At 41.3% G+C, this 25,099-nt stretch overlaps 1 protein-coding gene across 2 annotated transcripts in view; it reads right to left on the bottom strand.

Moving 5' to 3' along the window:
• The window catches only part of LOC130928738 (dachshund homolog 2-like), a 114,541-nt gene that overhangs the window by 5,511 nt on the left and 83,931 nt on the right, over positions 1-25,099 (bottom strand). For both annotated transcript variants that reach the window (XM_057855468.1, XM_057855469.1), the window contains exons 7-11: positions 24,437-24,511; positions 19,458-19,549; positions 19,199-19,346; positions 17,196-17,342; positions 12,900-12,962 (exon numbers count right to left, since the gene is read on the bottom strand). In XM_057855468.1, the coding sequence (XP_057711451.1) occupies positions 12,900-12,962; positions 17,196-17,342; positions 19,199-19,346; positions 19,458-19,549; positions 24,437-24,511 (525 nt within the window). The remainder of the gene's footprint in view (positions 1-12,899; positions 12,963-17,195; positions 17,343-19,198; positions 19,347-19,457; positions 19,550-24,436; positions 24,512-25,099) is intronic.

Raw genomic sequence — 25,099 nt, 5'->3', positions numbered from 1 at the left:
AAACAATGTGATTTTGTTGTTTTTTTTTCCCACATTCTGTCTCTCATGGTTGAGGTTTACCCAAGTTGACAATTACAGGCCTCGCTAATATTTTCAAGTGGGAGAACTTGTACATTTAGTGGCTGACTAAATACTTATTTGCCCCACTGTAAGTATTTCATACATCACAAAAATCGAACTTAATATTTGGTACAGAAACCTTTGTTTGCTACTACAGATACTAAACGTTTCCTGTAGTCCTTGACAAGATTTGCACACACTGCAGCAGGGATTTTGGCCCACTCCTCCATGCAGATCTTCTCCAGAGCCTCCAGGTTTCGGGGCTGCTGCCGGGCAACACGGACTTTCAGCTCCCTCCATAGGTTTTCTATCGGGTTCAGATCTGGTGACTGGCTAGGTCACTCCAGTACCTTAAAATGCTTCTTACGGAGCCACTCTTTAGTTGCCTTGGCTGTGTGCTTTGGGTCGTTGTCATGCTAGAAGACCCAGCCACGACCTATCTTCAGGGCTCTCACTGAAGGAAGGAGGCTGTCAGCCAAGATCTGGCGATACATAGCCCCATTCATCCTTCCCTCAATACGGTGCAGTCGTCCTGTACCCTTGGCAGAGAAGCAGCCCCAAAAAATGATTTTTCCTCCTCCATGTTTCACAACGAGCCGAGTTTGGACCAAAAAGTTCAATTTTGGTCTCATCCATCCACACGACCTTCTCCCATTGCTCCTCTGGATCATCCAGATGGTCAGTGGCAAACTTCAGACGTGTCTGGACATGCACTGGCTTCAGCAGCGGGACCTTGCGTGCGCTGTAGGATTTTAATCCATGACGGCATAATGTGTTTCCGATGGTTTTCTTCGAGACTGTGGTTCCAGCTCTCTTCAGGTCATTGACCAGGTCCTGCCGTGTAGTTCTGGGCTGATCCCTCACCTTCCTCATGATCAGTGATGAGGTGAGATCTTGCATGGAGCCCCAGAATGAGGCAGATTGACCGTCAACTTGAACTTCTAGTATTTTCTAATAATCGCTCCAACAGTTGTTACCTTCTCACCAAGCTGCTTGCTTATTTTCCTGTAGCCCATCCCAGCCTTGTGCAGGTCTATTATTTTATCCCTGATGTCCTTACACAGCTCTTTGGTCTTGGTCATTGTGGAGAGGTTGGAGTTTGTTTGTTTGAGCATGTGAACAGGTGTCTTTTATACAGATAACAAGTTCAAACAGGTGCAGTTACTTCCGGTAATGAGTGGAGAACAGGGAGGGGTTCTTAAAAAAGAACTAAGAGCCGAAATATTTACTAGTTGGTAATGTATCAAATACTTATTTCATGCAGTTAAATATAAATTTATTATTTAAAAATTATACAATGTGATTTTCTGGATTGTTGTATTAGATTCCGTCCCTCACAGTTGTAGAGAACTCATGATACAAATTATAGACCTCTACATGGCTTGCAAAATCGGCAGTGTATCAAATGCTTGTTCTCCCCACTGTATATGTTAAAAATTGCTATTGATCCTGAAAATATAGGTGACGAAGTTTTGTTATATAAAAAAAATAATTAATCGGGTTTTTATAAGGGAACGACTTTGAATTTTTTGATGCCGCTGCTCATGGAGACTCATATATGGCTAAGATAGGTGCCTGTTTTGGTTTTAGGTCAGTAGCAGCTTTGGTTTTGAAAATATTTGAAGTTTTTGAAAATAGGACCCCGACAGATCAGCCCCGTTTCCCATGTAATGTCAAGTATTATGAAGTCTATGGTTAAAAATAGGGGGTTACACTACTTTGTGGTTTTACACCTGATGCGGCCGGTTCCGATCCCTATTAATAGCGGTAAGTGAGGGATGACAGTAATGGGAAAACAGTTGACACATTCAATACTTATTTTCTCCATTGTATATATATTATATTAGTATATATTATATATACTGTCTCTCTATATGGCAGAAAATATAAAACGGGTTACTGCATGTTGCTGCTGCCTCCTCTGCCTTAATGGCCGCGATCTCAGATCTCCTTTCTGCCTCACACGCGCACACACACACGTGCACGCCTCCTCTTTCCCCCTGCGGTGTCATTGTTTTCTGCCAACGTTGCAAACTGTTTATATTTTCTGCATAACGGCCGCCATAATGCCTTCCCGCTCGCTCCCTCTAGCAGATATGACATCCGTTAGCCAAAGAACTTCTTGACAATGCTAACGTGTTGTTTCCTACTCATCTGCTGCACTTTGCTATTTTTAACCCCCCCTCCGTCTGTTTGCCATGCAGCGCCCCTCCCATTCTTCACCTCTCGTCCTCTATCTGTTCCGCTCAGATTATTTTTATCCCGACGTCTTCTGTAAAAGGTGTTTGGACATGACGTAACAAATTTTGACCAAATCTCGTGAGTTTTACGCAGGGGCGTAATTTAAGGAGGCGCGACCGGGCTATAGCCTGACGTGCGCCTCCCAAAAATTCTGAAAAAGCATGTTTATTTCATAATACACGCGTTATTTTATGCTCCTGAATGAAATGGACCGCTTGGATGTGTGTGGAACACACACATCCGCTCTAAGAATGCAGGTAGTTCCCAGGGTTTCTAAAGTACTGTCGGAGCTAAAGCCTTTAGCCACCAAGCCCGTTTCATGGAATCAGCTTTCAGCTAATATCAAAGAAGCAGAAACAGTCTGCACATTAAAGATTAGATTAAAAACGTTCCTATTTGACAAAGCTTATGGTCAGGCTAGTTGAAGTCGGAGTAGACTCACAGTTTAGTCTAAACTGCACTAGAAGCGATAATGCTGGGAAAGTACAGCCACTGAGTTCTATCTCCTTTTTCTCACTCTACCTACCACTTGTCTTACTTTATTTCTATTTTCCAATGTTAATAGCTAGTTGTCTAGTCTCTTCATCACTAGTCACCCGGTGTCCCCTCTCCTTCAGCCTCCTGACTGTCCGGACCCCTGGCTGGATGGACGTCCTCGTTGCTACCCCTGTCTCATCTGGCTAGATGGACCTGTTCTTGTTCCTTTACTCCACTGCATCTTTACGGACTGTAACTTCGCCTGCTAATTCCCATTAGCAGTCCTGGGGCTTCCTGTCTATCCAGGAGTGGATCTCTCCTGACTGTGGTACTCCCCAAGGTTTCTCATTTTCTCCCAAAGACTCTGGAGTTTTTGGAGTTTTTCCTTGCCGACGTGTAGGGTCTAAGGATGGGGGATACCCAGGACTTGAACTTTATTCATTCATCTTTGTTGCTTCATTTGCTGTTTCTGATTGTGTATCATATTGCCTCTCCAAAGCCCTTTGAGACAACTTTGTTGTGATTCTGGGCTATACAAATAAAATTGAATTGAACTGAATTGGAAGCGATCGCTATATTTATTTAGTTTTTTGAATCTCACACCATGAAAATGAGTGACTTCCGGCAACAGTCTCGAGTTGAGAATGAGGGCGCGGTGATGTGTATGGTAGAAGGAGTCCTCTTCACTATACAGCCGTACTGTTGTATGAGAAGGACTAAGGATTCAGCTGATTTTGCGGATTAATACGTTTAGAGAAAATCTTGCTGCAAGAAGAATAGGCGTGTGCGCCTTTTTGAGGTTTCAAAAGGTTCCCATTCACCGGTGGATGTTGGCCAAAACAAGCCCTACTACTGTGGGACCATTGGACTTACCAGGAAGTAAGTAAACATCGTGTTTTGTCAAATACTGGGATCATTTTAATATGTGGCAGTAAAGCAGTAATTTCATAACATGCCAAATAGGGTCACAATTAAAGTAATTAAACATTGTCCAACAAATAAAGCATGAAAAAAAATTTTTATATGTTGTATATTTGACAAAATAATCGCGTTTCCGAAGTTCGAGCCTGAAAGGGGACGAACCCGGAAGTGATACGTCACACCGAGAACAGCGTTGGCAGCGCTCCATACGGCCGCCATACAAAGCCCTTCAAACAATGATTCAAACAGTGATATAAGCAATAGATCGAGCGCAAGGGAGGAGATCCAAGTTTTTGAAGAGTTGGAGGAAGAAGAGGAGCTTGGAATTTTATGTTGGACCTAACATGTATTAGCCAGACGCTAATCAGGATGCAAACAATGTGCCTAGACTACCTGACGTGGAATGGAGACAAGAACCATTGAGATTACAAGATTGGTAAAATATAGGCTATTATTTTCATGATTTGAAGATGCAGGCATTTGCACATAATTTTATGTTTTTGTCTATCTGATGACATTGTTTAAAAAAATAATAATCAGACTGCATGTTCATTTTGGCAGATCCTGCAGCTCTCGTGCATATAGAATAATAATATAAAAACGTTGGGGGGAAAGAAGGAAATGAGTCGTTGATGGCTTTCTCCACTTTATTGTGGCAACAATAAGAAAACAAAATAATAGCGGACTGCCGCCACATTCGACCGCGAAGTTTTGCTTCTCGCTCATCTCCGCCTCGCCTCGTACTACCAGCTACTACTACTTCCAGTCCCAGCGTCTCTTAAACGGATCGTGCATAGTGTCTTGTTATGAGCTTTTTGTTGACAAAGGTATCGAACACACGACGTGTTAACAACTTTGTTTCTTAACACATGGAGCTAACATTAGCTGGGGCTATCGGCAGGAAGTGGCGTCTAATGGCGTGAGGAAATGTAGTTTTTTCACACAAGCGAACAGATTACAAAGCACCACTTCAGTGTTGTCCCGAGACATTTCCCATGATTCACTGCGGGTGTTCAGCCGCAGTGAATCGTGCCAACGCCGCTGTCAACGCTCACATTTGACAGCATTCTGCCGCGGTCCTCCTTGCCAGCTGTTTGCTCGCCATTCACGCTCGTTTGCATTTGATCGCTAGTCTGATACACTCCCGCTTTTTCCGTGAGGTCTTTTGTGTTTATTCGTTATTGGATCGTTTTTGTTCACCACTGTAAATAAGAGCACTGAAGCAAGAAGGGGTAAGTTGCCATTTCTGTTCAACCCGTTTTCTCCTGTTTTTTTTAGCGTAAGAAGCTAGGTTAGTGGCTGTCTTTTCTTCGTTCTTTTTCATGATCAGGGTTTAGTTAGCGGGTGGGGTTCAAGTGTAGATTCCTTTTGTTTGTTGTTTTGAACTGGGCTTACCCTGAAGTCGCGCTTCATCTACATTTTGTACATATTCATTGCGAGTTTGATTGTTGTGTAAATTTTGTGCCACTTGTGAAATTGTGTGGCTCGTTTTATGTTACGCCCTTGGCGAGCCGTCCTTGGGACGTAACACTAGCGAACACAACAACAACTATGCCACGACTATTGCCACGAGTTAACTTTCGGCTAACGTCGCTAGCTTCTACTGTACATTCCACAACAGTTGGCAGCTCTGCTTTGACAAAGTCATCAATCATCTACCCAAAAATCACACTTACTTTTTGGCAAATCCTTGATCATAAGCAGACCGGTTAAGGAAGCAGGCATCTTCGAAGTGTTTGCAGCAGAGAACACTACTCGATGATGGCGTGAAATTCATTCGCTTCGTGCGAACGAAAGATGTCCATTTACGTGCCCTGCTATCCTTTGGCCACTCATACAACTTTTCGTTTGAGTGAGAACAAAACATCGCCACACAACGCCGTGGCATCTTACCGAGAAGCAATGCAACAAACAATACTGTTCTATGCCGGACTTCCCTCGCACTTCCCGGTGACGTAATTTCCAAAGATTTCCGAAGATTGCCGAAGAAAAGCATTTTCGTTGTGGGTTGCGAAGGTTTGCGTTAAAAAAAATAACGAAAATATGCTTATAAATGTTTTGCCATTGATATTATTCAAAAACATGGTTGGCCAACCTTACTTCACATTACAGCTTTAAATTTTGTGGCTGACATGCTCCTTGCCCCCTCTGCGGCTTGTCGCACATCCCCCCTGCCGGGAGAGAACTATACTCGGCGCCCAGTGTTCTGTCAAATTTTCCGACCGATCAGAAATTGCAACTTTGAGATAAAAAAAGCCGCGAATACAGCGATTACAAAGTAAACACGACAAACTTTCTTTAAAGGACTACTTACGTTTGATCATGGATAGGCATGTAAGAAGACTCCCCATGAACATTAGCTGCACGTTAGCTGCATAACAACCGCAGCCGCCCTCCTCCGTGGAACGAGCTGTAAATTGCCCTCCGCCGGGCGGTTTGCCGATTGGCAACAGTGGCGCCTCCAGAAATTTTTCATAGGGGTGGCCAGATGGGGCCCACTTAAAATCTTGGGGTGGCCAAAACTAAAGGCCATAATTTCAGGTTTTCATTATATTATTGCAGTAAAAAGGTCAGGGGAAAACTATCAGAAAGACTTAAGGACACGGCTACTGATATACTTTGGTGTATTGTGTAATATTTGATGTTACTAATGATTTCATGTGCATAGTCCATAACTGTCCAGTCAACATTTTGAGTTCCACAACAATTCTGTTTTATTGTGTTATGTATACAGTATATTAGGCATAAGGTGTACATTTCAAACGATTAAAATTTTTAATCGAGTTAATCACAGCTTAGAAATTAATTAATCGTAATTAATCGCAATTCAAACCATCTCTAAAATATGCTATATTTTTCTGTAAATTATTGTTGGAATGGAAAGATAAGACGGACATATACATTCAACATACTGTACATAAGTACTGTATTTGTTTATTATAACAATAAATCCACAAGATGGCATTAACATTATTAACATTCTTTCTGTGAAACAGATCCACGGATAGAAAGACTTGTAATCCTTAAAGGATAAATGAGAGTTTGTATATTGTAACTAAATATTGCCATGTAGTGTATTTATTGAGCTTTCAGTAAATGATACTGTAGCGACTTAACTGTTCTGCCCAAATGCATGATGGGAAGTGGTGCAACCATGACTGCGTGTGGTGGCTGCAAATGCTATATCTTCTCTGCGTTGGGTACACTACAGGGTGTTAAGAAGGAGATCAACTCCTGTCATTCTTCCCCACGTCGCTTCCCACAATATTTATAGTTGCTGTGGGAGAGATGACAAAGCTTTTGCCAATGAATGCTTGTATCTACTCCACTCACTTGACACTGCCTCTTATCTCAGTATATAAGTAAAATAGCGAAACTGTAGGCTGTTCGCGGCAATGCGTGAATGAGTCGTACCACAAGTGCGTCAATTGCGATAAATATTTTCACGTGATTAATTTTAAAAAATTAATTACCGCCCGTTAACGCGATAAATTTGACAGCCCTACATTTAACAAATCAAAATAAATGCATTCATTTGGGATGAAATCCATAACTGATGCTACAACAATCTAACGATATACTGGCAAGCGGGGTGGCCAGTGGGGTGGCCAACCAATTTATACCCCCTGGTGGCGCCACTGATCGGCGAAGACAATCGACAACCCAGTCGTCATGTCAAATGATCCGGGCTAGTTATGTGTGATTTTCCGCTTCGAGGACTTTGAAACATCACTCGGTTCGAGTTAGCATGTCGGCTAGCTGTCACGCCTCTGAGTTTGTTTACATTCTCCGAAGCCGGGGAAGCGAAATGACATAGGTGTCATAAAATATCGTTCGGGAGGTGCGACAGTAAAGGTGAAGTCGACAGTTTTGCCCATTTGGAGTAATTTTGCCATATCGTCCTGAATAAATGCATTTTTATTATTTCATATTCCATTTAGCACAAGACGGTTATTTGTCATGACCATGCCATTTAATTAGAAATTGGGGATAAATACATGGATAAAAAGAATATCCTGTAAAAAAATATTGGAGTAGAGAGACTGAAACAATGACATTTTGCGGCTCTCTTTGTCGCGTTTTCCTCGTTGTGAATAATTCCCCCTCAATGGCCTGAACAGTAAAACCGATGCTCCCATTCTCCCACTGACGTCATCCACCTGTTGGGGACGCTAGAGCCCAATAATGGTAGGCGTGGCTAACAGGCAGATTAAAAGACTAATTTCTCGCATCTGCGCTTTGCTAAATTGTTGTATATAGTCGAATCGTCTCAAAATATGATTCTAATTCACATAATAATCCTATTTAAGACTTTTTTTCTCGTGTCGTATGCACTTTAAGACTGATTGGTACACACAAAACATCATTTTCATTTTATTTTCATCAACAAGTGTAGTACATCCATCCGTTTTCTGATTCAGCTTGTTCAGTGGTCGGACAGACCACCTCCGCAAATGAGTTTAGACATGGCGCTTACCCCCAAGAGCGGGGGTTAGCAACCCACAGCTCTAGAGTCGCATGCGGCTCTTTAGCGCTGCCCTAGTGACTCCCTGGAGATTTTTCAAAAATGTTTGAAAATGGAAAAAGACGGGGGAGGGAAATATATTTTTAGTTGACACAAACATTCTTCTAATTCATTAATATTGTAGTGAAGTTGAACTTGAGGCAGCATCGTACAACAGAGAAGTCATGTGGTGCATTATCCTCTATAGGAGTCACTGCAGAGAAAATAAAAATTTAACTGTATTTTCCGCATTATAACGCGCATTGGAGTATAAAGTGCACCTTCAATGAATGGCCTATTTTAAATCTGTTTTCATGTATAGAGCACACTGCATTATAAGGCGCAGTAGTAGTAGTTGTACTAGTGGATGGCGTTGCGTTATGCATCCACAAGATGGAGCTGAGCTTAACAGAATGTTGTGGCATGATTAACGAATATTGAGCCATATACTGTATAAGGCACATTGGAGTATAAGGCGCACCTTCAATGAATGGCCTATTTTAAATCTGTTTTCATGTATAGAGCGCACCGCATTATAAAGCGTAGTAGGAGTAGTAGTTAGAGATGTTCCGATCGATCGGCATCCCGATCGATCGGGTCCGATCATGTCATTTTCAAAGTATCGGAATCAGCAAAAAAATATCGGCCATGCCTTTTTTAATATATATATATTTTTTTTTAATTAAATCGTTTTCTAATTGTATTTAACGTTACTGACAGGATATGTTACACTCATCCAGAGTCTTTAGTTTAGGCTTAAGGTAGGGTTATCAAATTTATCCCGGTAACGGCGGCAATTAATTTATTAAAAAATGTATAATGTTAAAATATTTACGCAATTAATGCATGCGCCGCTCGACCCACTCACGCATTGCCGCGCTGAATCTGTAATGGCGCTGTTTTACCTATACAGAGAGATAAAAGGCAACGTAAAATGAGAAGAGTGAATTATGGCAGTTTGAAGCCTTTTTTTAATTGGCTAAAGCCTTATAATCCCTCTCCCCACGATTAGAAATATCATGGGAAGCAATGTGGGGAAGCAAGGTAGCAACTGATCTTTGTCTTAACACCTTATTTTCTTTCCCAACGCAGAGAAGATATATCAATTGGTGATTGACACTATGCACAGTCATGGTTGCACTTCCCATCATGCATTTGGGCAGAAGTTAAATGGCTACAGTATCATTTACTGAAAGCTCAACAAATACACTAGATGGCAATACTTAGTCACAATATACAAAGTCACAAGTCTGTCTATCCTTGGATCCCTCTCACAGAAAAAATAATGTAAATGCCATCTTGAGGATTTATTGTCATAATAAACAAATACAGTACTTATGTACTGTATGTTGAATGTATATATTCGTCCGAGTTTTATTCATTTTTTTCTTAATGCATTGCCAAAATGTATATGATCGGGAAAAATGATCGGGAATGATTGGAATTGAATCGGGAGCAAAAAAAAAGCAATCGGATCGGGAAATATCGGGATCGGCAGATACACAAACTAAAACGATCGGGATCGGATCGGGAGCAAAAAAATATGATCGGAACAACCCTAGTAGTAGTAGTAGTAGTAAGAGTGGTTGCTGTTGCGTTACGCATCCACCAGATGGAGCAGAGCTAAACGAACTGTTGTGCCATGATTAATTAATATTGATCCATATATAAGGCACATTGGAGTATAAGGCGCACCTTCAATGAATGGCCTATTTTAAATTTGTTTTCATGTATTGGCACACTGCATTACAAGGCACAGTAGTAGTTGTAGTACTAGTGGATGGCGTTGCATTATGCATCCATAAGCTGGAGCTGAGCTTCACGGAATGTTGTGCCATGATTAACGAATATTGAGCCATACATAAGGCGCATTGGAGTATAAGGCGCACCTTCAATGAATGGATAGAGCACACTGCATTACAAGGCACAATAGTTGTTGTAGTGGTTGGTCTTGAGTTATGCATCCACAAGATGGAGCTGAACTAAATGGAATGTCATGCCATGATTAAGTAATAATAATCCATATATAAGAGACATCGGATTTTAAAGGCGCACTGTCGACTTTTGAGAAAATTGAAAACTTTCAGGTGCGCCTTATAGTGCGGAAAATACCGTAATTATGAAGGCCGTATTTGCAGCCAATTTAGCCATTCTGATAGCAGGCTAATATAGCTAATATAGATAGTTGTGGTCAAAAGTTTACATACACTTGTGAAGAACATAATGTCATGGCTCTCTTGAGTTTCCAGTTATTTCTACAACTCCGATTTTTCTCTGATAGAGTGATTGGAACAGATACTTCTTTGTCACAAAAAACATTCATGAAGTTTGGTTCTTTTATGACTTTATTATGGGTGAACAGAAAAAAGTGATCAAATCTGCTGGGTCAAAAATATACATACAGCAGCGCTAATATTTGGTAACATGTCCCTTGGCCATTTTCACTTCAATTAGGCGCTTTTGGTAGCCATCCACAAGCTTCTGGCAAGCTTCTGGTTGAATCTTTGACCACTCCTCTTGACAGAATTGGTTCAGTTCAGTTAAATTTGATGGATTTCTGACATGGACTTGTTTCTTCAGCATTGTCCACAAGTTTAAGTGGGAAGGCCATTCGAAAACCTTAATTCTAGCCTGATTTAGCCATTCCATTACCACTTAAATGTGTGTTTGGGGTCATTGACCCAACTGCGCCCAAGACCCAATCTTCGGGCTGATGACGTTAGGTTATCTTGAAGAATTTGAAGGTAATCCTCCTTCTTCATTATCCCATTTACTCTCTGTAAAGCACCAGTTCCATTGGCAGCAAAACAGCCCCACAGCATAATACTACCACCACCGTGCTTGACGGTAGGCATTGTGTACTTGGGGTTAAAGGCCTCACCTTTTCTCCTCCAAACATATTGCTAGGCATTGTGGCCAAACAGCTCAATTTTTGTTTCATCTGACCACAGAACTTTCCTCCAGAAGGTCTTATCTTTGTCCATGTGATCAGCAGCAAACTTCAGTCGAGCCTTAAGGTGCCGCTTTTGGAGCAAGGGCTTCCTTCTTGCACGGCAGCCTCTCAGTCCATGGAGATGCAAAACACGCTTGACTATGGACACTGACACCTGTGTTCCAGCAGCTTCTAATTCTTGGCAGATCTGCTTTTTGGTGATTCTCGGTTGAATCTTCACCCTCCTGACCAATTTTCTCTCAGCAGCAAGTGATAGCTTGCGTTTTCTTCCTGATCGTGGCAGTGACAAAACAGTGCCATGCACTTTATACTTACAAACAATTGTTTGCACTGTTGCTCTTGGGACATGCAGCTGCTTTGAAATGGCTCCAAGTGACTATCCTGACTTGTTCAAGTCAATGATTCGCTTTATAAGATCCATGTATGTATATTTTTGACCCAGCAGATTTGATCACTTTTTCTGTTAACCCATAATAAAGTCATAAAAGAACCAAACTTCATGAATGTTTTTTTTTGTGACAAAGAAGTATCTGTTCCAATCACTCTATCGGAGAAAAATCAGACATGTCAGCCATGACATGTTCTTCACAAGTGTATGTAAACTTTTGATGACAACTGTCCATACAGCATGATTTGCCTTCATTATATGGCTTTCAGACATCATTTTTTTGTTTGTTTTTTGCCCCAATTTTGGCTCTTTTAACATTTCAGGTTGCTGACCCCTACCCTAGAGGCCTGGGCCCGGGGGCAGTTGCACACCCAGCACCCATTTAAGCGCCGCTCCTGACATGAGATAGTGTTTTGAGTTACAAACATAGTTTTTTTTTTCCCCCGGGTGGCACGCTTCTGTCACGCAATTGCGGCTATGTAACAAAAGCAGCTCGCCCATTGGCTTGGAGCGCAGTTGCCGCGGACTTGCCTCATCATCGTCCGAAGGTAGCGTCTGCTCGCGCACGTGTCGCCCGAGTGAAAAATGGCGCTGACCTGCCTCGTTAAAGTCTATCAGCGGGTTGCCGTAAATGTCACCGGGTCTGGCAACAAGGTCACATTTGTCAACCCTCCCTCCCCTTGCCCTCCTTTGCCTCGTCTTCCTCCGCCCCGTTGCGGTCGACTCTTCATCAGTGCATTTTTAGTTGCAACCTTTCCCATAAAACCTCTTCTTCCTCCCCGCTTCTCTTCTGATTGTAATGCCACATCTTTCTTTGTATTCAGCACTTTTCTCTCCACTCGTTAATTAAGAGCGTGGAAGGTGAGAGGCGAGGGAAGTTTGCGTGTGTGTGTGTGCGTGTGTGTATTAAAATCACTGTAGATGCAAAACGCTTTTATGGCAGGAGGTGCGTGCGTGTGCGTGAGCAGCAGCAAAGGGGTCCTACTGGGCCAATCAACATTAATGAAATCAGGTGGGTCCGCAAGCGTGTGCATGTGCGTGTACATGTTGGCGTGCGCTCTCACAGGAGCGAGGATCTAAAAGGGGTCTTAAGAGGAGAGAGAGCTAATTAGAGTTCTCGCTCTCACCCAAGTGCGGATCAAACTCACTCGCACTGTAGCCGTTTTATACACATTCAGCGTTTCGGAAAAAGAAGCTTCTCAATGTCAGGCAGGACTGAGCACAGCTGGTGAAAGGACGACACACACATACACACACACCGGCGCCTAAATAGACTAATCCTGTTATGATATCAAATCACCGACAGTATAGCAAAAGATGCTTCTTGTAAACACTTCCTAAATGTGCATGCGTACCTTGCACAGCTCCAGAGTCTTCCTGGCTCCCGTTCAGTTCTTCCTGCTGGTCGGATCCAGTATCTATGTGAGACAGAAAGATGGAAAATATATTTACCGTTTTTACTAGGGTTGTTCCGATCATGTTTTTTGCTCCCAATCCGATCGTTTTAGTTTGAGTATCTGCCGATCCCGATATTTCCCGATCCGATTGCTTTTTTTTTTTTTTTGCTCCCGATTCAATTCCAATCATTCCCGATAAATTTTCCCAATCATATACATTTTGGCAATGCATTAAGAAAAAAAATGAATAAAACTCGGACGACTATACAACAACATTCAACATACAGTACATACAGTGCCTTGCAAAAGTATTCGGCCCCCTTGAACCTTTCGCCACGTTTCAGGCTTCAAACATAAAGATATAAAATTTTTATTTTTTGTCAAGAATCAACAACAAGTGGGACACAATCGTGAAGTGGAACAAAATTTATTGGATAGTTTAAACTTTTTTAACAAATAAAAAACTGAAAAGTGGGGCGTGCAATATTATTCGGCCCCCTTGCGTTAAAACTTTGTAGCGCCACCTTTTGCTCCAATTACAGCTGCAAGTTGCTTGGGGTGTGTTTCTATCAGTTTTGCACATCGAGAGACTGACATTCTTGCCCATTCTTCCTTGCAAAACAGCTCGAGCTCAGTGAGGTTGGATGGAGAGTGTTTGTGAACAGCAGTCTTCAGCTCTTTCCACAGATTCTCGATTGGATTCAGGTCTAGACTTTGACTTTGCCATTCTAACACCTGGATACGTTTATTTTTGAACCATTCCATTGTAGATTTGGCTTTATGTTTTGGATCATTGTCCTGTTGGAAGAGAAATCTCCGTCCCAGTCTCAGGTCTCGTGCAGATACCAATAGGTTTTCTTCCAGAATGTTCCTGTATTTGGCTGCATCCATCTTCCCGTCAATTTTAACCATCTTCCCTGTCCCTGCTGAAGAAAAGCAGGCCCAAACCATGATGCTGCCACCACCATGTTTGACAGAGGGGATGGTGTGTTCAGGGTGATGAGCTGTGTTGCTTTTACGCCAAACATATCGTTTTGCATTGTGGCCAAAAAGTTCCATTTTGGTTTCATCTAACCAGAGCACCTTCTTCCACATGTTTGGTGTGTCTCCTAGGTGGCTTGTGGCAAACTTTAAACGAGACTTTTTATGGATATCTTTGAGAAATGGCTTTCTTCTTGCCACTCTTCCATAAAGGCCAGATTTGTGCAGTGTACGACTGATTGTTGTCCTATGGACAGACTCTCCCACCTCAGCTGTAGATCTCTGCAGTTCATCCAGAGTGATCATGGGCCTCTTGGCTGCATCTCTGATCAGTTTTCTCCTTGTTTGAGAAGAAAGTTTGGAAGGACGGCCGGGTCTTGGTAGATTTGCAGTGGTCTGATGCTCCTTCCATTTCAATATGATGGCTTGCACAGTGCTCCTTGAGATGTTTAAAGCTTGGGAAATCTTTTTGTATCCAAATCCGGCTTTAAACTTCTCCACAACAGTATCTCGGACCTGCCTGGTGTGTTCCTTGGTTTTCATAATGCTCTCTGCACTTTAAACAGAGACTATCACAGAGCAGGTGCATTTATACGGAGACTTGATTACACACAGGTGGATTCTATATATCATCATCGGTCATTTAGGACAACATTGGATCATTCAGAGATCCTCACTGAACTTCTCGAGGGAGTTTGCTGCACTGAAAGTAAAGGGGCCGAATAATATTGCACGCCCCACTTTTCAGTTTTTTATTTGTTAAAAAAGTTTAAATTATCCAATAAATGTTGTTCCACTTCACGATTGTGTCCCACTTGTTGTTGATTCTTGACAAAAAAATTAAATTTCATATCTTTATGTTTGAAGCCTGAAATGTGGCGAAAGCTTGCAAGATTCAAGGGGGCCGAATACTTTTGCAAGGCACTGTAAGTCCTGTATTTGTTTATCATGACAATAAATCCTCAAGACGGCATTTACATTATTAACATTCTTTCTTTGAGAGGGATCCACGGAGAGAAAGACTTGTAATTCTTAAAGGATAAATCTGACTTTGTATATTGTGACTAAATATTGCCAACTAGTGTATTTGTTGAGCTTTTAGTAAATGATACTGTAGCCATTTAACTGTTCTGCCAAAATGCATGATGGGAAGTGCAACCATGACTGTGCGTAGTGGTACCAATTGATATATCTTCTCTGCGTTGGGAAATAACATAGCGTGTTAAGAAAAAAATCAATTACTACCTTTCTTCCCCACATTGCTTCCCACGATATTTCTAATCGTAGGGAGAGGGATTGTAAGGGTTTAGCCAATTAAAAAAAAGGCTCCAAAGGCTGCCAAAATTCACTCTACTCATTTTACGCTGCCTTTTAGCTCTATATATAGGTAAAACGGCGCCATGACAGACTGAACGCGACAATGTTGAGTGGCTCATGCAGCACATGCGTTAACTGCGTTAAATATTTTAACGTGATAAAAAAAATTTTTTTAATTAATTACTGCCGTTAACGGGATACATTTGATAACCCTACCTTAAGCCTAAACTAAAGACTCTGGATGAGTGTAACATATTATGTCTGTAACGTTAAATACAATTAGAAAACGATTTAATTAAAAAATACATATATATTTAAAAAAGGTTTTTTGCCGATTCCGATCCTTTGAATGAATATGACGTGATCGGGATGCCGATCGATCGGGACATCTCTAGTTTTTACACGATCAGGGTTTCCCCTACTAACAAAAGATTGTGGCGCACCGCCACACTAAAATAAAAGCCGCCATACCTTGCAAAAGAATTTTTTTTTTTTTTTTTTTTTTAAACACTGGAACTATCAGGGTTTTTTTTGGGCTACAAAGAAATACCAGAAAGGCGTCAAATGACCCCGATACCAAACTTGGCTTTGTCAAACAATAGACCACTCAAACAAGCAATCAAGCAGCCTAGGTGTGAAGGGGCGGGGGGGTCACTCTGGATAGCTGCAATTAGCATCTTGAATATTTGCAAATCCAAACTTGTTAACTCATGGGTTAGTGTAAAAATGATGAAAGGGCCGTGTGGCATGAAACAACTAGCATCCATAACTGTAGCTAAACCAGACTGTCTACATTTTAGAAAATTGAGTGTTAGAACATGTGGGACAAATCGCATCAAGCACCTTTACTTTGTCTTGACAAGTCCACCATTCAGTTGTCAAGGTTCACAGTTTATTCACACAATGACTAAAGAACTTTCCACAGCAGCTCAAACAGCTGTTTTGTCACAGCAAAAACAAGCTTCAGTATACATTACATACTAGGCCATGGGTGTCCAAACCTGTCCGCAAGGGCCGCTGTGGGTGTTGGTTTTTGTTCCTACCAATCGAGCACAGACAGTTTAACCAATTAGGTTTGTGCTCAAACAAGCAGCACCTGACTGCAATCAACTGATTACACTTGTGAGACACCAGATTGGTGAAAAGACGTCTTGTTGTGTAGGAATGAAATCCAGCACCCACTGCGGCCCTACGTGGAATAGTTTGGACACCACTGTACTAGGCAAACTGCAGCTTTTGGAAGATGCAAATAGGTTGTCTGCCCGATTGCCTGCCTGAGCTGTCCACTGTAACAACTGTAACACAATTACTGACATCGGCCATAAGCATTCATTAATGCCCATGATGGTGTCATGTCTTATGGCAGTCTTATGACGCCGCTGTCAAATAAAGTGTTACCTATTAACCCAATGAATCAACAAATAAACCGCACTAGACTATTAGCCGCAGGATTCAAAATGAGGGGAAAAATAAACAAACTAATCCGCAAAATCAGTTGAATCCGCCGTCCATCTGCATGCTATAAAGCAATGCTGTATTGTTAGATGCTGACCTGGGCGACATCACATTCGCATTTGTCCTAAACCAGAGACTGAAGCCGGAAGTCACTCATTTTCATGGCGCGGTATTCAAAAACTGAATATATAAAACGATCGCTTCCACACACATCCAAGCAAGCGGTCCATTTCATTCAGGAGCATAAAACACCACAAGAAATATCAAACAAACATGCTTTTTAGTGTCATATGCAGTTTAAGTTAGCATATGTACAGCTCTGCGCATCATCGTATTATTTTGTTTGACCCTCCCCTCGCTCAACCAAGTCCGTAACGGCCGCAAACCAAGCCCCCTAGAGGCCTGGGGTCAGGTGCCAGCGCACCTCTTGCACCCCACTAAGTTCCGTCCCTGGAGTGAACATTGCTTTGAGTGGGGAAAAAAACTTATGAATCACAATACCTGCGGCGTGCAGCAGCTCAGGCGAGGACGAAGGTGAGTGCTTCTGGATGTCCTCCCCCCTCTCCCGCCGCTTGGACTCGAACTCCAGCGCCTCCTGCAGCTTCCTCTTGGCCTTCTTCTCCTTCTTCAGACGTTTCTGGATGGACGCTGCGGGAGGAGAATTCAAGCCATTCAGCCATTAGCATACCTGTCAAGTTGTACGGTTTCGGCGTAATTTGTACTGATTTTTAAATGTGTACACCGTAGGTTCAAAATCTGTACGTTTTTCATGCATTACGTTTTTTTTTCTTTGTTCGGATTTTGTCACCGTTTCGGCAACGAGACAATGTGCGTTACTATGCGTTACTACGTTGGTTGAATGATGCGAGAAAAGTCAGAGACACAGAGAGAGAAGAGTGTTTGTTGTGACGCTGTAGCAAACGCTATGCTAGGCTAGATGGCTCCAATATTTCCTGACTGTAGCTGACAGCCTACAATCTCCGCCTAGGTATCACATGCATATAGAACGACATGCGAAATGACAGACTCGGCGGCGTTAGTAAACAGCCGCCATCTTAAAGCAGTAGACTTCTCAGAAAGGCTCTGTTGTAGTGAACCTTACAAGCGAACCTAAGTAACTTTTTATCTAAAATACTCCTAAATCGGTAAAATCTTGTCTTGAATCTATATGACATGACAGAGCCACAACCTTGTACGCCCTGAAATTAATAGAGCTGCTAGACTGGACGCTAAATTACTAAACCCAGATTATGTTATTGTACAGTTTTGATGTATGTTCCATGCCTGAATGTGCATCTTTGGTTGTATGGGGGACGGGAAACTGATAAGCATATGCTTCATCCCGTCCGCCTTTGTCTTCTTCTTCGGTTCCTTCGGGCAAATCATATCACATTTTGTAATTGTCAATGATTGTCAATGATACTGATGATGATGACAATAAAATTCCATTCCAATTCCAATATTTGAATGATAAAACAGTTTTAAAACTTTCCCATGTCGAAAGTAGACAGGAGGGAGGTAATGCAAAAGCGGGAGCAATTTTAACAAATTTCAAGGTTGAAGGTTTCAAAGGTTGATAAGTTTTTGTTTTTTATTTTGAAAAAATGAGAAAAAAACATGAAAGGCAACACCAATTACTTTACCAAGTAATTAATTACTCTAACATTCAGGTAACTGAGTTACTAACGCAATTACTTTTTGGGAGAAGTAATTTGTAGGTAATTAATTACTTTTTAAAAGTAAGATTAACAACACTGGTCATAAAGATGAAGTCTGCAGAATGAAAAGTGACCAAAGCGGAGATTTTATTCTGCCAATTTGTTGCCGAACACAATTTGCCCGCAACTATTGCTGATCACTTCTGAGAATTAGCAAAATAAATGTTCCCTGACTCAAAGATTGCATCGGTAAGTTAATTTTATCAATTAACTTTTAATTTATAATTGGACACACTAACGAACTACCTTTAAGTTAAACTGAATTGCGAACTGAAGTGCAGCCATCAAGACATGATAGAAATTGCCAAAAGTACTACGTACAATTATAACAAAAGTCACGGTTAAAGTTTAGTAATCATGATGTAGCTGAAGATATTGATTGTTCTTTGATTGCACCAGGTTATATGTGACAAGATTACCAATAAATTCATATTATTTTACAAAATGAGTTTTATTTTTGTTTCATATTGCACGCTATATACAACGATGTAAAATTAGTCATCAATTTGTAAGGGCATACATCACTATTTGTAAGGATGCCAACGCCCTCGGGTTGACAGGTATGAATCAGCTAACGCTCTTGATTTTCCATGGGTTTTAATTAAGGTCGGGTGACGAAACTCTATCAATCTGGTACCGCTACCGGAAAAAAAATGAAAATGAACATTTCGGTGCCGGGTCTTTACCAACCGAACGTAACTTGACTCTGTAAATCCACCAAATCAACCTTAAATGACTCATCAGGAGCCAAAAGGATAATTTTGAAAGATTAAACTCAAACGATACCTCTGCTCTGTAGTTCGGAGGTCAGCTGCCGCTCCAGACTCTCTCTCATCTCTCGTTCCCGGTAGAGCTCCATCTTCAGCTCCCTCTTCTCCGCCTGGATCTGCTTATCCTGCACGCGGGCATTGTCCACCGCCATCTTCAGGAGGCCCTGAAATAGACACACACGTAAAAAAAAAAAAAAATCCACCAATCGACAGCAAAATTGTCAATCAATCCATGTATCGAGTCACATGAAAAAAATGTGCGCGAGAGGTTTCACCTGTATGTTGGTAAGGAGCGTTTCCACAGATGACAGGCTGTCAGCGAAAAGGAACGGTGCAGGGAAGCCAGCAGGCAAGGCTTGTTCTTCTTCTGAGGACCAAGCAAACAACAAATAAAGTCAAACCCCAAAATCTTTTAGTTTATCCCCGGTTCATCATGGACGAGATCAATGCCATTGTTTATCAACTCTTCCTCCGAGTCCATGTCCCCTCTTTTTGGACTTGAACTCGCCTCCTACGGACTGGATGGTCTTTTCCTGGTGTTCCACACCTTCTTCTACCCCTCCCTTGTCGCTGTGATGCCATTTTTCCAATATAATTGTGATCAAAACTGATTATTCCAGCAGAAAGAGGACATGAAACATCGCCGATGCAAGATGGCTGCCACTGACGAGAACTTGGAATTGATTTTTCCAGTCGGGTAGGCAAAAGTCGTTTTGTTACGATGCAACGGTGCTGCCATCCGGTGTTAAATGAAAGACCTACTATTTGTCTATACACTGATTAAAAATGACGTCTTTATGACAAGTACAACAGACGTTATGGCCCACGGAATTCAAGAGGACACCGGTGTTCCGATTTGTACAGCGCGGAGTTGAAAGGTTTAAACAGTTGCCACGTTTACATGGAGCCAAATATTCCAATTACAATCGGAATATTTGTTCAAACCGAATAAATGTGTTCCATATAAACACCTCATTCGGAATGAACAGGCCCAAACCGAATGGAATTTCATTCCGATTCACAGGGGTGGAATATTCCTTTTCCCAAAGCGATTAGAAGTAAAATTATATCATGGAAACAGGGAAGCGGAATGGTGTCTGGTTGCGTTCTTTCTGCGCATGCTCCGTACTGACGTGGTGACGTCACTTGGTGACGTAAGTAACGTCACTTGCAACATGGCTTCCAAGCACACGCACAGCACACCCACACAACTTTTTAAATGAACGGCGTATCATTCTGAAGTTTTGTTTCCACTCGAAAAGTTAAAACAGCAGCTGATCTGACAATCGATCTCCATGTTTTGCAACGTGACGCTTTGTTTTGATTAATCTGCGCATGTCAGACAGCAGTTGTCAAACGTCCTTTCGGAATAAAGGCAGACACATGTAAACACTGGATCGGAATAGATGAAGTGACATGTAAACAGCCGATGTGAAATTTCCATTCGGAATGATTTGAATCGGTATGAATAAAAGTCAGCATGTAAACGTGGCTAATGACTCCTTAATAAAACGATATCTTGATTCTTGAAATGAGCGTATCGCTAACCTTTTAAGATGCAGAGTATCACGATATAGCACTTTTTCGATATTTTGTCACACCCCTACTGTTTACATTGACTTGATGCTTGGTTGCTAACACACCTCAGTAATGGCGGCCACCAAGAGAGGGCGACGTCCACAAATCTCTACTCGGATTACTCGTTTAGTTACAATGTGAGAGGGCTGCCATCTGGTGTTGAATGAAAGAGCTACTATTCGCTTATATACTGGTCAAAAATGACGTCTTGATGACAAGTGCAACAGACGTCACGGCCCAGAGAAATCCAAATTTGTACAGCACAGAGTGTAAACGGTTAAACACTGACACCTTTTTAAAAAGATATCTTGATTGTTGGCATGAGCGTATCTATAACCTTATAGGATGCAAACTATCACGATATATCACCTTTTTGTCACACCCTTTACTGTTTACGTTGACTTGACTCTGGGCTGCTACTGAGGTGTGTAAACACTCCAGTAATGGCAGCCACTGCTAGACGGCGACGTACACAAGTCTCTATTCGGATAATTCATTTAGTTACAATGCGACAGTGCTGCCATCTGGTGTTGAATGAAAGAGCTACTATTCGTCTAAAGACTGATTAAAAATGACGTCTTTATGACAAGTACAACAGACGTTATGGCCCACAGAAAACAAAGGGATGCTACCGTCCTCATTTGTACAACGCGGAGTGTATGGGTTTAATGTTGCCGATCAATTTGAATTCATTAAGTATTTATTGATTTGATTAAATTTTGTTTTTCAGTATCAAATGGTCAAAAAATGTACCTAAGGAAGGCAGCAGTTTAGTACATTTTCCTAAAAACACACGTCACTGTTTATTAAAGTGTAAAAGTTAATGATGCAGCAGTGGAGGGATCAATTACACGACATCCTTAGTATTCAGATCATCACATAAGGTACTAATTGGCAAGGATTAAAGAAACCCTTGATTTAAGTGTGTGTGCGTGTGCGAGCGGAATGCGAGTGCGTCACAGTGTCTGCGCAGCCTTTAATGCCTAACGCACTGACAACTGAGTTAACTCTACTGTGAAATTAACGCTGATGAAGATGCACTTGAGAGCGCTCGCACGCGCACACACCAGCCCGTGTGTTAATCTCCTATCTACCACTTCATCCATACTTTTGGCTTTTTGCTCTGAGACTGCAAGGGAAGATCAGCTCCACTCAAAATGTAAAAAAAAAATAATAAGTGATTAAATGTATAGTGTTGTGTGTATATGTCATTGACTAAATATGTGCTACAACGTGCTCAACTTTTGTTTAGAATTAGCTTTTTATCACTGGATATAATGTTAAAGAGCCCCTAAAGGGACATCAACAGGAATAAAATAAATTTTGGCAATCTGGTGTGCACCAGAAACAGTCTGGCAAACATTAGCATTATATGGCATTTAAGCTAATGGGCATCTGCTAAGCAAGTTAGCCAACTGTTTGCATTGTTGCAGTTGGCTAACTTGCATAGCAAAAGTCCGCTAGCTTAAATGCTATATAATGGTAATGTTCACAACAACTGGCTAACTTGCATCGGAAAAGTACGCAAGCTTAAATGCTACATAATGCTAATGTCTATAACAACTGGCTAACTTAAATAGCAAAAGTCCATTAGCTTAAATGCTGAATAATGCAAATGTTTACAACAATTGGATAACTTGCATAGCAAAAGTCCACTAGCTTAAATGCTAAATAATGCTAATGTTTACAACAACTGGCTAACTTGCATAGCAAAGGTCCACGAGCTTAAATGCTATATAATGCTAATATTCACAACAACTGGATAACTTGCGTCGCAAAACTAGGCTAGCTTAAATGCTAAATAATGCTAATGTTTACAACAATTGGCAAACGTGCATAGCAAACGTCCACTAGTGAAAATGCTAAATAATGCTAATGTTTACAACAATAGGCTAACTTGCATAGCAAAAGTCATCTATCTTAAATGCCATATAATGCTAATGTGTACAACAACTGGCTAACTTGCATCGCAAAAGTCCACTAGCTTAAATGCTAAATATTGCTAATGTTTACAACAATTGACTAACTTGCATAGCAAAAGTCCACTGACTTAAATGCTATAAAATGCTAATGCTCACAACAACCGGCTAAGTTGTATTGCAAAAGTCCTCTAGCTTAAATGCTTGAAATGCCAATGTTTACAACAATTGGCTAACTTAAATAGCAAACGTCCACTAGCTTAAATGCTAAATAACGCTACTGTTTACAACAATTTGCTAACTTGCATAGCAAAAGTCAGCTATCTTAAATGCTATACAATGCTAACGTCTACAACAACTGGCTAACTTGCATAGCAAAAGTCAGCTATCTTAAATGCTATATAATGCTAACGTCTACAACAACTGGCTAACTTGCATCGCCAAAGTCCACTAGCTTAAAAGCTAAATAATGCTAATGTTTACGACAATTGGCTAACTTAATTAGAAAACATCTACTAGCTTAAATGCTAAATAATAGTAATGTTTGCAACAATTGGCTAACTTGCATCGCAAAAGTCCACTGGCTTAAATGCTATGTAATGCTAATGCTCACAACAACCGGCAAAGTTGTATTGCAAAAGTCCTCTAGCTTAAATGCTAAATAATGCTACTGTTTACAACAATTTACTAACGTGCATAGCAAACGTCCACTAGCTTAAATGCTAAATAATGGTAATGTTTACAACAATTGGCTAACTTGCATAGCAAAAGTCCACAGGCTTATATGCAATATAATGCTAATGCTCACAAGAACCGACTAACTCACATCGCAAAAGTCAGCTCGCTTAAATGCTATATAATGCTAAGGTTTACAACAATTGGCTAACTTGCATCGCAAAAGTACGGTAGCTTAAATGCTAAATAATGCTAATGTTTACAATAATTGGCTAAATTGCATTGCAAAAGTCCACTAGCTTAAATGCTCTACAATGCTAATATTTACACCAATTGGCTAACTCGCATAGCAAAAGTCAGCTAACTTAAATGTTATATAATGCTAATGTTTACAACAATTGGCTAACTTGCATAGCAAAAGTCCACTAGCTGGGGGTGCGTGCCCCACTATTTGAGAAGTACTGCACTAGAGCGAAACAAGACGAGTCATTGATTGACAGCGAAATGAACGAATCAGTGATCTTGTCGTATTAACATTCATACATTTTCATTCTGTTGCTCTGAGTTGACTTTCATAGTCATCCTAGCGACACTTTCTTTGTTAAAAACGACTTTTTCTATTGTAGCTGCTTGTGTTTGGAGACTTGACTTCTGGCACCCTAGTTTCTTTCCCTACCAAGCAGCCCCTCCACTGTCACAAAGCACTCACCGGCGGAGACACTCTGACCTTCCAGCATCCACCACTGCTCTCCACAATATGCACTTCAACTTCTGACGATTTGGAAAAAGCGGGAATCTTTTTCAAAGATGGAAAATAATGGGAGAGGCCCCGCATGCTTTTAACGGACCACCTCTTGACCCCTTTTAGCCCTGCCCCCGTTCACTTAGCGTCTTTTCCCAAAACACGCACACGTACGAGCATCCAAGCTCTTCATTGGTCTGATTGATGGCTCGGAGACGGGTGATCAATAGAAGTGGCAGAACATCCTGACACTTCACTTTGCGCTTGTGCGCAAGTGTGTCAGTGTGCCGCTGCATGTGTTTGCGTCAGGATAGCATGTCTGTGTCGTAGCATGTCTAACCTTTGTCCTTTGTCATTTTCTTGATGGATGTCGCAGCGTTTGCCAGCGCATCATCTGTGTCCGCCGAAAGCAGGCCTGAAGAAAGAAAAGCCATCATTGTTGGTGTCTGCATTGTGAATGGTAAATACCTCTGTGATTATTAATTAATTGCATAAAAACTATGATTCCAAAACAAACAAAAAAAATGCAGGGCTGAGAACGAAACGTGGTATTTGCCATGTGGCAAAATGGATTTTGCCAGGTGGCATTTTTTTTTTGCCATCTGGCAAAACCGATTTTGCCATGTGGCAAAACGGATTTTGCCATGTGGCAGTCTTTTTGCCATGTGGCAGTTTTTTTTGCCATGTGACAAAATTGATTTAGACATGTGGCATTTTTTTTGCCATGTGGCAAAATGGATTTAGACATGTGGCATTTTTGTGCCATGTGGCATTTTTTTTACATGTGGCAAAATGGATTTTGCCATGTGGCAGTTTTTTTGCCATATGGAAAAATTGATTTAGACATGTGGCATTTTTGTGCCATATGGCATTTTTTGGCATGTGGCAAAATTGATTTTGACTTTAGGCTTCCTTTTTTGCCATGTGGCAAAATGTATTTTGACATGTGGCACATTTTTGGCCATGTGGCATCAGGGATTTTGCCATGTGGGATGTTTTTTGC

The sequence above is a fragment of the Corythoichthys intestinalis genome, chromosome 13, assembly GCF_030265065.1.
Source record: "Corythoichthys intestinalis isolate RoL2023-P3 chromosome 13, ASM3026506v1, whole genome shotgun sequence".
Classification (NCBI taxonomy): Eukaryota; Metazoa; Chordata; class Actinopteri; order Syngnathiformes; family Syngnathidae; genus Corythoichthys; species Corythoichthys intestinalis.
The sequence above is the reverse complement of the archived record's forward strand: the minus strand, read 5'-3'. Positions and strand labels throughout refer to the sequence as shown.